Source organism: Ptiloglossa arizonensis, chromosome 7 (genome assembly GCF_051014685.1).
Source record: "Ptiloglossa arizonensis isolate GNS036 chromosome 7, iyPtiAriz1_principal, whole genome shotgun sequence".
Lineage (NCBI taxonomy): Eukaryota > Metazoa > Arthropoda > Insecta > Hymenoptera > Colletidae > Ptiloglossa > Ptiloglossa arizonensis.
The window spans coordinates 22,126,869-22,140,673 of NC_135054.1; the positions used below are offsets into that span (position 1 = coordinate 22,126,869).

The 13,805-nt window shown below is 43.7% G+C and overlaps 3 protein-coding genes, 1 long non-coding RNA gene and 3 other non-coding genes across 10 annotated transcripts; 1 reads left to right on the top strand and 6 right to left on the bottom strand.

The window, feature by feature from the left end:
• Positions 1–323: 323 nt before the first annotated feature.
• Positions 324–2,734, bottom strand: LOC143149492 (uncharacterized). The gene is made up of 2 exons (XM_076316906.1): positions 2,720–2,734; positions 324–2,485 (listed from the first exon to the last, which is right to left on the bottom strand). The coding sequence occupies exons 1-2, from the start codon at positions 2,732–2,734 to the stop codon at positions 536–538; spliced, it is 1,965 nt and encodes a 654-aa protein (XP_076173021.1). The 3' UTR covers positions 324–535.
• A 1,932-nt stretch (positions 2,735–4,666) lies between these two features.
• Positions 4,667–5,593, bottom strand: LOC143149494 (uncharacterized). Its single transcript, XM_076316910.1, has 2 exons — positions 5,459–5,593; positions 4,667–4,899 (listed from the first exon to the last, which is right to left on the bottom strand). Exons 1-2 carry the CDS (start codon positions 5,471–5,473, stop codon positions 4,678–4,680), a joined length of 237 nt encoding a protein of 78 aa, XP_076173025.1. The 5' UTR covers positions 5,474–5,593; the 3' UTR covers positions 4,667–4,677.
• Positions 5,594–7,219: 1,626 nt separating this feature from the next.
• LOC143148971 (uncharacterized) lies at positions 7,220–11,833 on the top strand. 3 transcript variants are annotated; one of them, XR_012992652.1, is made up of 4 exons: positions 7,883–8,262; positions 8,335–8,468; positions 8,528–8,569; positions 10,244–10,517. It is a non-coding gene; the product is annotated as an uncharacterized LOC143148971 (long non-coding RNA). The 3 variants fall into 3 exon arrangements; XR_012992651.1 differs by having other exon boundaries at positions 8,335–8,569; XR_012992653.1 differs by lacking the exons at positions 7,883–8,262; positions 8,335–8,468; positions 8,528–8,569 and adding an exon at positions 7,220–7,503 and having other exon boundaries at positions 10,244–11,833.
• Positions 8,593–11,136, bottom strand: LOC143148969 (tRNA N(3)-cytidine methyltransferase METTL6). Of its 2 annotated transcripts, none has more exons than XM_076315835.1 (9): positions 10,514–11,136; positions 10,299–10,441; positions 10,084–10,227; positions 9,828–10,000; positions 9,585–9,646; positions 9,338–9,393; positions 9,126–9,147; positions 8,864–8,924; positions 8,593–8,695 (listed from the first exon to the last, which is right to left on the bottom strand). In XM_076315835.1, the coding sequence occupies exons 1-4, from the start codon at positions 10,889–10,891 to the stop codon at positions 9,841–9,843; spliced, it is 825 nt and encodes a 274-aa protein (XP_076171950.1). In that variant the 5' UTR covers positions 10,892–11,136; the 3' UTR covers positions 8,593–8,695; positions 8,864–8,924; positions 9,126–9,147; positions 9,338–9,393; positions 9,585–9,646; positions 9,828–9,840. The 2 variants fall into 2 exon arrangements, with proteins under 2 accessions (XP_076171950.1, XP_076171949.1); XM_076315834.1 differs by having other exon boundaries at positions 10,299–10,444; positions 10,514–11,120.
• LOC143149745 (small nucleolar RNA snR60/Z15/Z230/Z193/J17) lies at positions 9,210–9,297 on the bottom strand. Its single transcript, XR_012992861.1, has one exon. It is a non-coding gene; the product is annotated as a small nucleolar RNA snR60/Z15/Z230/Z193/J17 (small nucleolar RNA).
• On the bottom strand, positions 9,459–9,542 carry LOC143149744 (small nucleolar RNA snR60/Z15/Z230/Z193/J17). Its single transcript, XR_012992860.1, has one exon. It is a non-coding gene; the product is annotated as a small nucleolar RNA snR60/Z15/Z230/Z193/J17 (small nucleolar RNA).
• On the bottom strand, positions 9,708–9,791 carry LOC143149743 (small nucleolar RNA snR60/Z15/Z230/Z193/J17). The gene has a single exon (XR_012992859.1). It is a non-coding gene; the product is annotated as a small nucleolar RNA snR60/Z15/Z230/Z193/J17 (small nucleolar RNA).
• Positions 11,834–13,805: the final 1,972 nt, after the last annotated feature.

Sequence of the window (13,805 nt, forward strand, 5' to 3'; positions counted from 1 at the left end):
CGATACGTAAAATAAAAGTACTGTGCACGGTTCGCGCGAATTCGTCTGCAAGAACACCGAGACGACAGACCGACTTGTGTATCTTTATTTTCTTCGTTTGCCAGAGTTCTGACCCTTTGCTATCGTATCCAAAGTCTGTGATCAATCAGACCCGCGTACCTTTCGAGCGATTTCTTGCGAGTCGTGCACAGTACGTAGGGACAACTACGTCCGACGAGAAAATCGATGCAAGTTCGCGCGTACCACGTAGGCACACGCAACGTCGAACGATTCCCGTTTAAAGGATAATCTTCGTATGAAAATTTGAACGAAGCTAAGCGCTAAGTGCACGCGCCGAGTCGTGCTTATTAATATCCAAGGGAGAGCGTCTCGCTCGAAACCGTGCCATCCCGTGCTTCGTTCCGTGGCGCCTGGCTGCCACTTTCTTCTTCGATCGCTTCGGTTCTCTCTCATTTTCCACGGCGGGTAAACAGTCAGTCTCGATAAGGCGGAGGGCGAGTTACGATTCACTCGCGGACGAACTGGATCGCGCGGCTCATTTCCATATTTGGGCCGGTTTCGCTTGCGTGGCATAGGTCGGCGCGTAGGACCACGGGTAAGTCGGGGACGCGGGTTTCTGGAGCTGGTAGGCGACGTTCGGGTAGTAGTAGAACGGATAGACGGGTTTCACGGGTTTGTAGAGGAACGGGTTGACCACCGAGGTCTGTAACCCGTAGGTCGGATAAGCCGAAGGTGTTTGTTGAGGATGAACGTGGGTCGGGGGTAGCACGGGCCTCAGAGGTGTCACCGGTTGAAGAGGAGTGACCACTGGAGGATGTGTCGCGACTGGATGCGTAGCAACCGGATGAGTGGCGACAGGTTGTACGGGAAGAGTGGCTACGGGATTAACGGGTACCGGTTGCACAGGAAGAGTGTTCACCGGTGGAGAGGAAGGTGTGCTGGCACCGGAAAGAGTCGTGGATGGCGTGGACGACGGTGTGTTAACGGTCGTCGGCTTCTGATCGGTTGGAATGGGTATACCGAAATGCGTGGGCGCGGAACCGGAGGTTTGGACCGGCGTTACGGTTCCGGGTGCGAAGAAACCCGGTCCGTAGGAAGGAACGTTCGATAGGAAACCTGTACCGGTGATCAGGGTCGGCACGAAGCCCCCGTAAACGGGCAGTCCCGCGGTAGACGGTGGCAACGACAGCGGGGGCAGTGTGGACCCGAGCTGAGAGGATCCGTCGGCTTTGGCGGCTTGGGGAGGCTGCACGGGCGTTGTCGTGGTCGTGGTCGTTGCCGTGGTCGTTGGTGGCAGAGCGGTCGTGGACAGTAGCCCGTAGTTAAGCGGTAACCCCGGAGCGATGCTCGTCCCTGGCAAAAAAGGTGATCGATTGAAAGCTGTATTTCCAAGGGCCACGGCGCCCGGTTGCGCATCGAAACCGTGAATCTTCGTTCGCTGTCCAAGGGAAGCCAGAAGATCTTGATTCTGAACGAAGCTCGGCTGATTTTGAGCGTACCTTCCTGCTGGCTCGGAGGTTTGCGCCTGAGTGGCCAAAGCGCGCTGCAGTTGGACGATCAGTCTGTCCTTTTCCAGGGACTGGATTTGCTCGAGGGTTTCTTGGGCGCTGAGGGTCCCGGAGGCGTACGAGGGGAGGTTACCCTGGAACCCCTGGGGAGTCTGCGAGCTGCTCTCCAAGTTCTGGAACGGCGCTTGTTGGACTTGATTGTTGGGTCCCGAGAACTGATCGTCGTTCGGTGCGAAATCTTGCTGGGTGGCCGGGGCACCGTAGAGCTGTTGAATCGCTTGAGCGTTCTGAGAGAGGAAGAGGGCAGCGTCGGAGATCTGCTCCGGCGATTGAAGGAGATTCTGACCCTGGAAATTCGCCGGCTGGGCTTGGTTCTGAAGATTCTGAGCCGCCTGAGTGAAAGAGAAGGTCTGGGGGGGCGTGTAATCGGGTAACTTTTGGTTCCGAGGCGGTAGGTAATTCGCAGCGTGGGACGCGAAGGGTTCGTTGTTCTGGCTGGCTATCGGATTCGGCTCGACGAAGTCCACCTGTCTGATCGGACTGGGAACTTCCTGTTGCAGGTAACCGCTGGGCCGACCGTCGAAGTTGCTCGAATGTTGATGACCACGGTGACCGTTGTGTTGCAATTTGTCTCGATGCTGTTGAACGTGCTGAGCCGGTCTCGATGGAGATGAACTCTGATAACCGGGGGGGCCGTATTTGTTCGCGGGTCTGTTTATTTGAGCGGGATGTCTGTTGACGATGCGTCCCGCGTGGGCTGGTTGTTGAAAACGGGATCTAGAGGCTGCGGAGAAGCCGCTAGGTCTCTTGTAGGAGTAACCCGAATCCCTTTTCTGTTGAACCTCCGAATTACCGGTGTCCACGTCGCTTTCTCCCGCGCCGAGATCGAGCAACTCTAACTTCGTGATCTCCGACTTCTCTTCGGCTTTGTCTTCGGCCCTCGACGAGAACGAGCCCATAACCAGCAGACACGCCACCTGGAACCAAATCGAATCGACGATGTCAATTCGTATACAAAGAGCACGGTACAATGGTAATAATGGTTTCTCGCGTTGTTGCAAGAAGTATACGTTATCGACGATACGATGAAAGAAGTCAAGAAAAGTTTCTTACGGTTATAAGAGCGGAACGTTTAAACGAGATAATTGTTTGAAAAAAAAAACCGAAAGTGTACCTCGCGAAGTCGATGAATTTCGAACGACGCTACTCACCAAAAGGAACTTCATGTTTGTAATCCAATTTACACTGTATCACTGCACGAACGAAACGCTCTCTACCCTAGAATTATACTTCTCGCGGTATCCCTCGACATTTAATCGGAGCGGCCGAGCTGAAAACAACTAATTCGTTCAAGGATGGACTGACTCGCGTCGACTAAGACCACGGCCATACCTGCACATGTATAAATACAGTCGGGTCGCGACCATCCACGAATTACAATAGACTTTCTTGCTGGCTTTCATCGATCACACTTAGGCAATGCTGTTACGGATTGGTGATGTTACACATATCGATGTAGAGTATCGTCTTCTCGCGACTTTTCGGGGATTTCGTTGGTTCGCATTCCTTCGTCGTAGAATTATGTCATTTACGAACTGCACGAGCCACGAATGCGAATCTTGGAAGCGGCTCGAGTCGATCGAATCGATTTTACGAAAAATTCTACGAACGATAATTTGTCACATTTTTTCAGATGGGAAAACGGAACGTTTCGCGTTGAATGTTCCCGAGACGAGGTATCCGGACGCATTCGCGTATCCGCAAATCGTATTCCCTCGCGCAAATTGCTCCATCGATCGGAAAATCCGCGACGAGAGGATACGAGCGTCGACCTAACTTCCGTTGAGACGCCCGAAAGACATTCCGCGGTTGCGCGGAACGACGCCGGGCGTCATTCCCGTCACGTCCGTATCCTCCGTAGCCTCAGTGAAAGTACTTAAAGTCATCAAGTCCCGGGGAATACGGAATAAGTGTTCGTTTACAGTGATTTATTCGCATTGTGTAATTCACGATTACGCGTGTGTGTAACGCAGCACGCTACGTATTCCTCGAAACAAATCGAACCGTACCGATTGCGATTCGAGTCGGCTCGATTGGATAACAGAATCGCGAACTCACCCACTTTTTCGTCGATCGTGAACAGTCGTACGTCGATCACTCTCGATACCTGAAATGGAAACGACTCGACCGTGAGTTCTCTGTACCGAACTCGTTGACTTTTATCCCTCTTTTTAGATCCGTATCGATCCCGCGAATCTATCGAAAGTAGTACGGTGTATTCGAAAGATTTTATTTCACGATAGTAACCATTGGCATAAATCACCGTAAGAAGATTAAAAATCACCGCGTCTCGTTTCACCGTCTATTCTACCCCGTGGTTGTAATCTTCGTTAAAGAAGAATTTCTTCTCGATTCCGTGCATCGACCTAAATGGCTCCGAGTTACCACACATAGTGACTTGGCTGGATTCTGTTCCTCGTTGCATTCACGACAGGAAACGCGCGACAATGCGCCGTCGTTTTACGACGCGTCGGAGATGAAACCGCAGATGCATGCCTAATTCGCCGAGCGGCTGTGCGCCGTATGGAGATTGCGTTCCTACCGGATGCAGATGCGATCCGAAGATACACGCGTCGGTATCGGTTGTCGATCGCGCCCAAGTTTGCATCGAGATTCTCGCTCCCACGAGCGTTCGTGGATGTTTTTCTTTTCTTTTTCTTCATTTCTCCACGTCGTTTGGATATTCGAGGATATCGACGAAGGATGACGTTTTCGGGTACTGGTATCGAGGGATCGTGCACGGGAGATGAAAGAAATCGAAACGGATACAAAACGAATTACGTTTTGTATTTAAAATTCTAACGCATTATAAGAGTCGTGTTTACATCGCGTCGAAAATTACATTGAAAAGGTAGCTGTGTAAATTCGTGGTCGTCGACATTGGAGTGAACTTCGATTCGATGGAACTTCGAAAGAACACGTTACAAAAGGATGTCGGTTTTGCGTATTTTAGTCGCAAAGTCGACATCAGAGGTAATTGGATTCCAAGGGACTTTGTACAGTTTTTGTTTACAAGATGGTACACGCGATTCAACGTTCTCGAGATTGCCGTGTTCGTTCGCTGATTGTCTTGCTCGTAGAGCATTCCTGAGTATCCTGGTCCCGTTGTTTATAGGTAATAGTTGTAGTAAGGATAGTTGCGGTACGTGTAAGGCAGGCTGTACGCGAGCGGCGATACGTAGGAGCTGTAGGTGTACGGCGATGCGTAGCTCAGAAAGACTCCTCTCTTGTCCCTTGGAGCATCCTGTACGGGCACCGGCTCCAACTTTTCGGGCTCGATGGATTTCTCCTCGGAGAAAGCCACGGCGAAGAGAGCCAAAAGGACGATAGCCTGAAACGGAAGAGCTTGGTGGATCGACACTTCTCGTTCGGGCACGGAAAGCACCGAGGATTTCGACCGCAATTAACTCAAGATGTCCGCTCGAACGTAGAACCAGCTCGAGAACCGGTGAATGGAAGCTCCCAAGTATCCGAGTACCTTTCGTTCTTATTGCGAATTCCTTATTACCTTTAACGGGACCATTGTTGTCGAAAGCAATGTCTTCGAAGCACGATCGTATCGAGTGTATCGCGGAACGTGCACCGAGCCGTAGAAATTTCGCAAAATTATATCTAATTTCACCGTCCGAAATTACGAGAAATTGGTCGTTGTTCACCTCGAGCGAATAATAGAGCGACGATAATTTCGCGAATCGCAATATTTGTAATTGTCGCGATACGAAAATATCGGTTTCCGTTTGGTCGGACGATTATCGAGACGGACGAACTCGTGGGAAGAATAGACTCGAGGTTGTCGAGATTTCGTAATCGGTAACGATACGATTACGTTTAGTTATCGAAGAAAATGCGACGCGTTCGATGCTCGATTACCCGAGAACGTGTATACTTACAATGAAGCACTTCATGGTAGACGGGTTTCGTCGGGTTTTCGAGATCAGCTTCTGTGTTCAACTGGAACTGAATGATGCTCCTGCTTTTTGGTGGATAGCTTTTATACCTGGCTAGCAGATTGTCCTGCACGCGTCATTCGGCGATTGATCAATGCACGAGGACACACGCACACATCCGCGTGTGCCCGCGTATGTTGTTTCGTGAGCGAACGCGAACCGGTGGATGTTGCACAGGGTTGTTCCACGTCCTATTGTTTACGGAGCCACATACGTAACCGGTGTACGTGTGCCGTCGTAGACGACGACGACAAGGTCTGCTAAGGAATCTCGTTCACGTATTCCGTAGCACAGACCGTGTACAAGCCACCGATGCACGGCACGCGGGTGAAGCAAGGGACCTTGGCAATCGGCCAAATACGGACGAAAGTGTTTTATACCGCATACGACGTAATACCCGGCCGTACACACTGCGATACGATTGTGACGAGTTCCCTGAACCTTAATGACAGTCGACGGTAACGACACTTGATGTGTAACAAACTAGAAGGTATACTCTCGCCGGTTCGTTGACGCGTTTAATCAAAGCCGAGAGGCACGGATTTTACGCGGATGACGACTCTAAAAATATCGGTCAAGTACATTGTGCGAAGAAAAAGTCACGTTACTTCGTACTCGTCCACGGTTTCAGGAAAAATATTTTTCAACCGCGCCGTTTCCGGAATACACGGTTAATAAGTAAAAAAAAAAGCACGGCCACATTGTATGGAGGCAAACAGGAAAATTTACGGAATTTTTATGCCACGACGACGAACCGTACGAGCGCTGAAAAATCTTCTCGACGCAACGCGCTACTAATTAAACTTTTGCTCGAAAAAATTTTCAACGCGTGCTTCGTGGTATTCTGCTACGTAATCTGGTACGAAATATTGCGATCCTGAACGAGTTGAATCGCATTGAAATTGGTCGGTGAAGCGATTCTAAGAAATTCCGTAAAAAATTTAATTCTAAACGGAATTGGTAATTGTTTTACTTGCATTCGGTACAAAAAACAGACTACGAAAAATGTTTATCGAACGGGACGAAACTTTCGTTAAATATGATATTGCGAACGAAATCGCTTTGCATAATTTGCGATAAAATCTAAATCCAGAAACAGAGTAAACTATTAGGCATAGACGTTACTAGAAAAAATATATTACGAACCAGCGTAACACGATTTAATATTATTAATGTATTGTTTACCGAGGCAGCTGGATTTTGCCTCGGGCCGACACACGTTCGAGCTGCATTCTAGTAATGAATATGCGCATTCGTAACAAGACTGCCGGCAATTATATTCTTTTTTCGGGAAAAAAAAAAAAAACGAACATAAACGATGTTATTTCGCTTATTCATCGGGAAAAAACTTCCACGATGATCATTCTCCTTACGAATGCTCGACGTGTTAATTTTTATTTCGTGCAACGATAATCATGATCTTTCCACGCTTTCTCGACGCACAATGCAAACGTCAAATGCCTCTTAGAATCGAAGGGCGCGCCCTTTGCTGCGCAGAATTTAAATTTCGTGGCAAAACCCAGTCTGCCTAATGTTCTCTCAGACGCATGCGCATTACCATTGTCCGCCGGATCCTTCGGTCGACCGCTTGCATACCGATCTCACCGGTTCTTTTTTTCGACTCTCGTGAATTTTCAGTGTATCTTTCTTTGTGCCTTGTTTTGTTTGTCCGTGGCCACGAGAAACAAAGTCTCGAGAATTCGTTTCGACGAAAAAGTTTAACTTCGCGCACGAAATTGAACCCGATTTTCGGATGGCTTTGTTCGTGCACGCCGATAGATTTGATGCAAAAAATGGCGGAAGAACGAAAAGGATTCTAACCTCGTGCGGATCCAGGATGCGTTCGAAATTCTCTTTCTCTCTGCACAAGCAATGATTCAGCTTTACCGTGGCTGATGTTAATTGAAGTAGATTCAACCCTGTGATCGAGCACCTCGCGGAGAAATAGAAATCTTCGACGAGTGGTTGACTCGACGATTTATTTGTTCGTAAGTACCGTTTCAAAGATAGTAGTGTTCGAAAAAATGAAAGAAACGTCTTCTCGAAAGTAACAAAAATATTCGGTCAGATGTGATTAAATAAAACATCTCGTATACTCTTCGATCGGTTCGATAAAAAATTAATGACTGGTCGTTATGTCGGAACGAACCTGGTTTTAAATAATCGATGATTCGACTAAAAAGAGAACGTGTAATTATTTGTTTATTTTTGTAATTAACAAAGTATTCTACGCGTTAAAAAATATAATTTCATCGTTCTTGGATCCGGTACCACGACCAAATAAAAATGAGAACACGGCATCTTTTTGCCTAATTAATAATCCTGATGCAATTTATTCGTCCCAGCGGCTTCGCTTTCAAATCCTTCCTCGGCACGGTATATAGACTCCCTTTAAATATTTTACTCTGAATTTTAATGCAACGAAGTTGCTCACTCATAGAATCGCAATGGTTGTATCATTAAGCGCTGTGCGATTAAAGAATTACTATAGTCTTAAATGATAGATTTCCATCCGTTTATGGTATAGTTTTTTAAATTATCGACGAACGTTTTTATAAGTAAATTTCTTTGTGCACTTTGTACCTTTATAATGTTAAATAGTGTTCGAGTACTTTAACCTATTCTTTAACCGACTTTAAGCCTTTATACATTTTTACGAAGTACGTACGAGGTGGACAATGCATGGATTTGAAATGTTAATATAAAATGTCCCAAACGGTACAAAAATGGAAATTCGACCCCCGACAGTACGTTATACGTTCGTAAATATTTCTTTACAAGTTTCATACTTTATTCGAGTTTATTCATATATTCTATAGAGCAGACATAAATCGAGGCTTATTCCTAATTATTGTTGGTATAGTATTCATAGTAAGCATATGTGTTATCTGCTTTCTATGTAAAAGATGTCCACTTCGATGGTTATATTTACATAGATGCGCTCAACGAGAAGGTAATCTAGTTACAAATATACATTTATAGGTTAGTTTCTAACATTTCTTTATTTTCCAGCATTGGAACAAGCGCAAGCTGTATAGTGAAGTTATGTTTTAGGTATTAATGATTTATTGCAAATATATACTTTTTACGATAGTTTATTTATTAATGACGTACAAAATTATATTAAATGTAGTATAATGTTTTCTACATTATCTTCTATAGGAGACTCCTACACATAACCTGTAAAGAAATTGTGATTTAAAATTGTTCTTGGTTAATTTTATAAATATAAAAATAACAGAATTTCAGATAGAGCTAATAAATTATGAATCATTAGGTTCATTGACAATAAAATATCCATCATTGTTAACATTTTAAGAATTCATACATTTACATCTGTTATCTTACCTTTGGTCGTAATCGTACAATCATCGCTAGACTGTCCATTGTTCAGAAGTTAAGTACCCAGCTGTATAAAGAGGCAATTATTTAATTTTATCGAGCTAAAAATAATTGTTCCTTCAAAATTGCATTAGTATCTCAGAGGTAGTGACGAAACAGTATATATATATATATATATCATTAAAATTCAAATAAAGTTCTACAAATGCATCATTGAAATTTGAAACTAATGCAAAGATACATAATAAAATGTGTAAACTATACTCACTACTATGTCAAGAGTACACATTCTGAAACAGGAAAGAAATATATAAATTCATTGCTTTCTGTTGGATGCTATACAAAAATAGTTGAAATGCAATCAGTTAAGGGCGAAAGACAATTATGAATAATCTTCAGTATAAATCAGTTGAACTATGAACTCATCACAGAAGTATTTTTACGATTATATTTTCAAGTATACTAAATTTAGTAACTTACCAAATGTATTAGAAATTCCTCAATTTTTGATAAGTCTGGAGTCAAATCGGCATTCTCTGTAATACAAAATATAAAACTGTAATCTATTGTCGTTAGTACTATAATGAATATATTTTACTGTAAAATATATCAGATAGGAGCGAAAGACATTAGTAATAATCTTCAGTTGAAGTCAGCTGAACTATAAACTCATCATACAGATATTATTTTCAATTATTTTATTTTCTAATGTAATTTATAAGCTTACCAAATGTACAGGTACTATTCGAATTCCTTAAAGTTTCCCATTCAATTACAGTATACTGTACCCTAGAAAACATACAATTTTTAAATATCTGCAATTATAGACAATACAATCGATATTATATCGTAAAGTTGTCAGATAGGAGCGAAAGACATATTTAATAATCTTCAAAAAAAATCAGTTGAACTATAAATTCATCATATACCTTACAAAAAAATAATTATTTAATGCTTAAGGAAGACGTACCATTATATCAGAATTATAGAGATTTTTCGAATTTTCCCTGCACAAAAATTCTAGGTACATCTATTTTTTCTTTCAAATTTACGGTACGTCTTTGTACATAATTGCACATCAAAGTTTTGAAACCAACAGATTCAAATAGATTCGATACTTCGTCCACAGAGAAATAATACGTCCTGTGATAAAAATGAAATCCTGTTAATGCGTAATTAAAAGAGAGTACGTATTGAAAAAAAAAAAAAAAAAGAAAACCCCTTACCTAGTTCCATCTTGTCTCATATAAAAATTTTCACTAATTTTATGACCGGATTTAAATCTCAATTGAGCCATATCGTATAGACCGTAATCCCTTAAAAGCACAATTCCTCCATTATCAAGGATATTGTATAAATTGTTCACAACTCTGAAATATGTTACAGGTTTCTAATAAGTTGCCAACAGCGTGGAAAAGTATAACTATAGAAGAGTACTCACGTCCGAAATTTCTCCGGATGTATGGCCGACAAAACGAATATTAGAGTCGCTACATTTGCCGGACAATCCACATCGACGAAACAATTTTCCATTGTAATATCGGTCTGAAAGATATTCATATTTTTCGGATCGTACAGTGCATGCTTCTGTAAAAAAAAACTACATTAGCCGAGCACGTGCATAAGCATCGTGTACATATAATAAAATTATTATACCTTCGTTAGTTCCACCGCTCTAGGGGATAGGTCGCAAGCAAATATTTTTTTAAACTTTAATCCATCCTCGATCAGAGGATATATAAAATTACCAACACCGCAACCGACCTCGAGGAGCACGTTGGAATTCTCCTCCGTGGCCAAGCCCAACAATTCATTGAATTCTCTGGTGGTCCAATGTCTATCTTTGAAGAATCTGGTGTCGTTTCGTTTATAAAATAAGTCCCAATGTTTTTTAGCGTCCTTTTCGAGTTGATTGGCCCGAAATTCCGAGACTAGACGCGAATTTTGTGCCCGCATTCTCTCGACTTCTTCTTGCGTGAGGCACTTCGCCACGTGGCCTACGTACTCGCTACTATTCTCCATTGATTCAGCCATTTTCTCGCGATGCGTAGTAATAATTCAGTGAATTACGGAACGATCCCGAAGTTCCACGAACCTTCCTCGACTTACAGGCGTATTTTATGGTAATTGAACGGAACATTTACGCGAAAATGGAACTCCGAAACGATTATGAAAACCGAGAACCACGCAAATACACAACCTCCCACCTTCGCGTCCAAAAAGGAAATGAACGAGGCAGGAGGCAGACGCGTAGCGCGAAGACCGCCCCTCCACTTTGCGCGCCATAGTGAATTACCTAGTCTAGTAACATCAGGCCTGCCATTGTTGGAAAATTGACTGGGAAAATTTAAATGTGTGTCGATGTTGCTTCACCGAGACTTCCCGTATTGTAACGGAGATACAATGGGCCCGAGATAACTGTAACGAAACGAAATTTGTTACGTAATTTATTATTATGCACGGGCATTGTTTCCGCGCAACGAGTGCTCGTGCATTACTTTATTAGAATAAATTTCCCGGTACGAAGCGTCGTTTTTCGAAGAAACCGAGCTCTGCGAAACGTCTCGAAGGGATCGTTGTAACGCATTCTAGTTCTCCGCGCAATTTTTTAATTATTATAATCCTTGATGAACCGCGTTCGCTTTACCTTACGAGACAATGAAGTCATCGGTATGAATTCCACGCGCGGACTTATTCGATAAATTAATATGCGGTCCCCGTTGGCAACGAATATTTTCTGCCTGCGTACACCATTGTCGCACAATGACACAGTACCGAAAGGGGTTAATCGTGACTGAAATTTATCCGACCGGTCTACTACCTACTTCGTTCGAGACATTTAATTAAAATCTACGAACTTTGCCTTGCGAATGGAATTCCATATATACGCGCGATCGATAATAATTTTTTACCCGTAGATCGTCTATCGCTTATCGAATTAATTACCGATAAACGCAGTCGCGTTTCAATGTTTTTTCCAACTAGACTACTCCGACTAGGTTCTGACCTCTTATCCTGTTTACTTTGCCATTGCTTCGCACGCGCGCGCGCGCGCTCCTCTGCGTCAATATTTAATGAATTGCGATGTACGACGATCTTGAAATTTACAAGCGAAACGAGGCCAAAGGAAAATTAATCGATCGAGTAGTATGTAGGTCATTGCAGACCACAATTTCGTCGATAGCTCGATGGAAGCCACGACGATAGATTGACCGAATGAAATGAAAAACACGTTTCGCGAGCCACGCTCGTTAGCGTTTCTACGAATAATACATTTCACGGTTCCTCGTTGGCTCGCGTCGCAAAAGTTTCACGGTTTTATTTAAAACAATCGATCGTTTTTTCTCTCGGCTGCGCCCCTTAACCGTTCGCTCGGTGTCCTTAACGCGCGTGCAACGCTCGTCGGTATGCGCCGAATTAAAAATAAGCGAATTAAAACGAATTGTCCGCGGGTTGGCGGTGTAAAAGAGATTGGAGGATTCAGCGAAATCATTTTTTCTTGGCGGCACGTTACGCCTGCCGGTTAAGCTTCTCCGATTTACGTAATTTCGAGTCCATCCGACGGTTCTCATTAAGCGAGCCGCCGCGGCCAGAGCCTTTTTCTTCCAAGTAAAATTGATCGCGCGGATGAGTTTTTTTCAGAAATCCTATCGCGGCCGCGCTGCTTTCTGCTTTATTCGTTCGCGGAACGAGAACGAACGCAATGTATCTTGGCACGAATGGGCCACGCAATAAGAAAAATCGCCGCGGCGAGCAACGTGCCCTTAAGCAAATTAAAATTAATTTTTTTTCCCACAGACCGGTAGAACCTTCCCCGGGCATATTCAGAACATTTATTACGAGTGTTCATGCTCCCGCCGTAACCGGAACGAATGATCCTCCGGCTATGTTTTACATTAGTGCGGAAGCTAAGAAATTCCTTCGAGTTTATCATTCTTTTCTTTCTCCCGTTTCGTCCCCGAGATACGCTGGAAACAGTGACTTACATCGACCTCGTAATAACTCCGTCACAGGAATACCGTGAAAAGCGTTACCAGTCCGGGTACGCACTCGGTTAAGATTTTAATAAAACCGCGCACACCAAAGCGGGTAATGTTCACTTTTATTAGCAAACGCATTCGTTCATCGGGCTCTGATAACCGTCGGCGACGCATTCAATTTGCAACGCTTTTATCGAACGTAAATGGTTAATTTATATACGTTTATTAATAAGCGCGCTCGTTTCAAATTTTGCCAGTAATTTGCATCGGAGCGTATAACGATCGCGGTTATTAGCAAATGTATGCGCTTATTAGGCGAGGCATTTCATTTTTAATGCAAACTTTTACCGAATATTAATCGTAAATATATTCGCTTGTTTCAGATCTTCCCAGAACTGTACACCAAGGTGTGCAATTATTACACGTATGTACGTACTAAGAACTGTTACTTGTCGGCGAGGCATTCAATATTTAATGCGCACTTTTACTGAATTTAAATAGAAAACTTATAAATTCGCTAGAAAACACGTGTGTCTGTTTCAGATTTTACTGGAAGTCTGCGCGAAAAAAAGGCCTGCAATATTTGCCATTATTCGCAAATTGGTGCTCCACAATCGGTCGGCGAAACGTTCAGTTTTTAATTCGCATTCGTACCGAATTCGAGTAACGAACGTATTTGTTTCCGATTTTCAGAGAAGTCACCGGCGGAAGGTGTAATTATCAAACGTACACGGTTACAGGAGTTACCTGCCGGCGGAGGTATTCAATTTTCAATGCACACTTTTACTGAATGTAAACTTGCGCATTTAGTATTAGTAAAAGTATCGTTAATTTAAGAGGCGATGCACTTTTACTGGTGAAACTGGTACGCGTATACATTAACAATTTGTTCACGCTTTTACCGTAAAGATTTTTATCACCGGTCGATCTCGCGGTCCGGTTGACCAAGATTTCTGATTCGAGGCGCG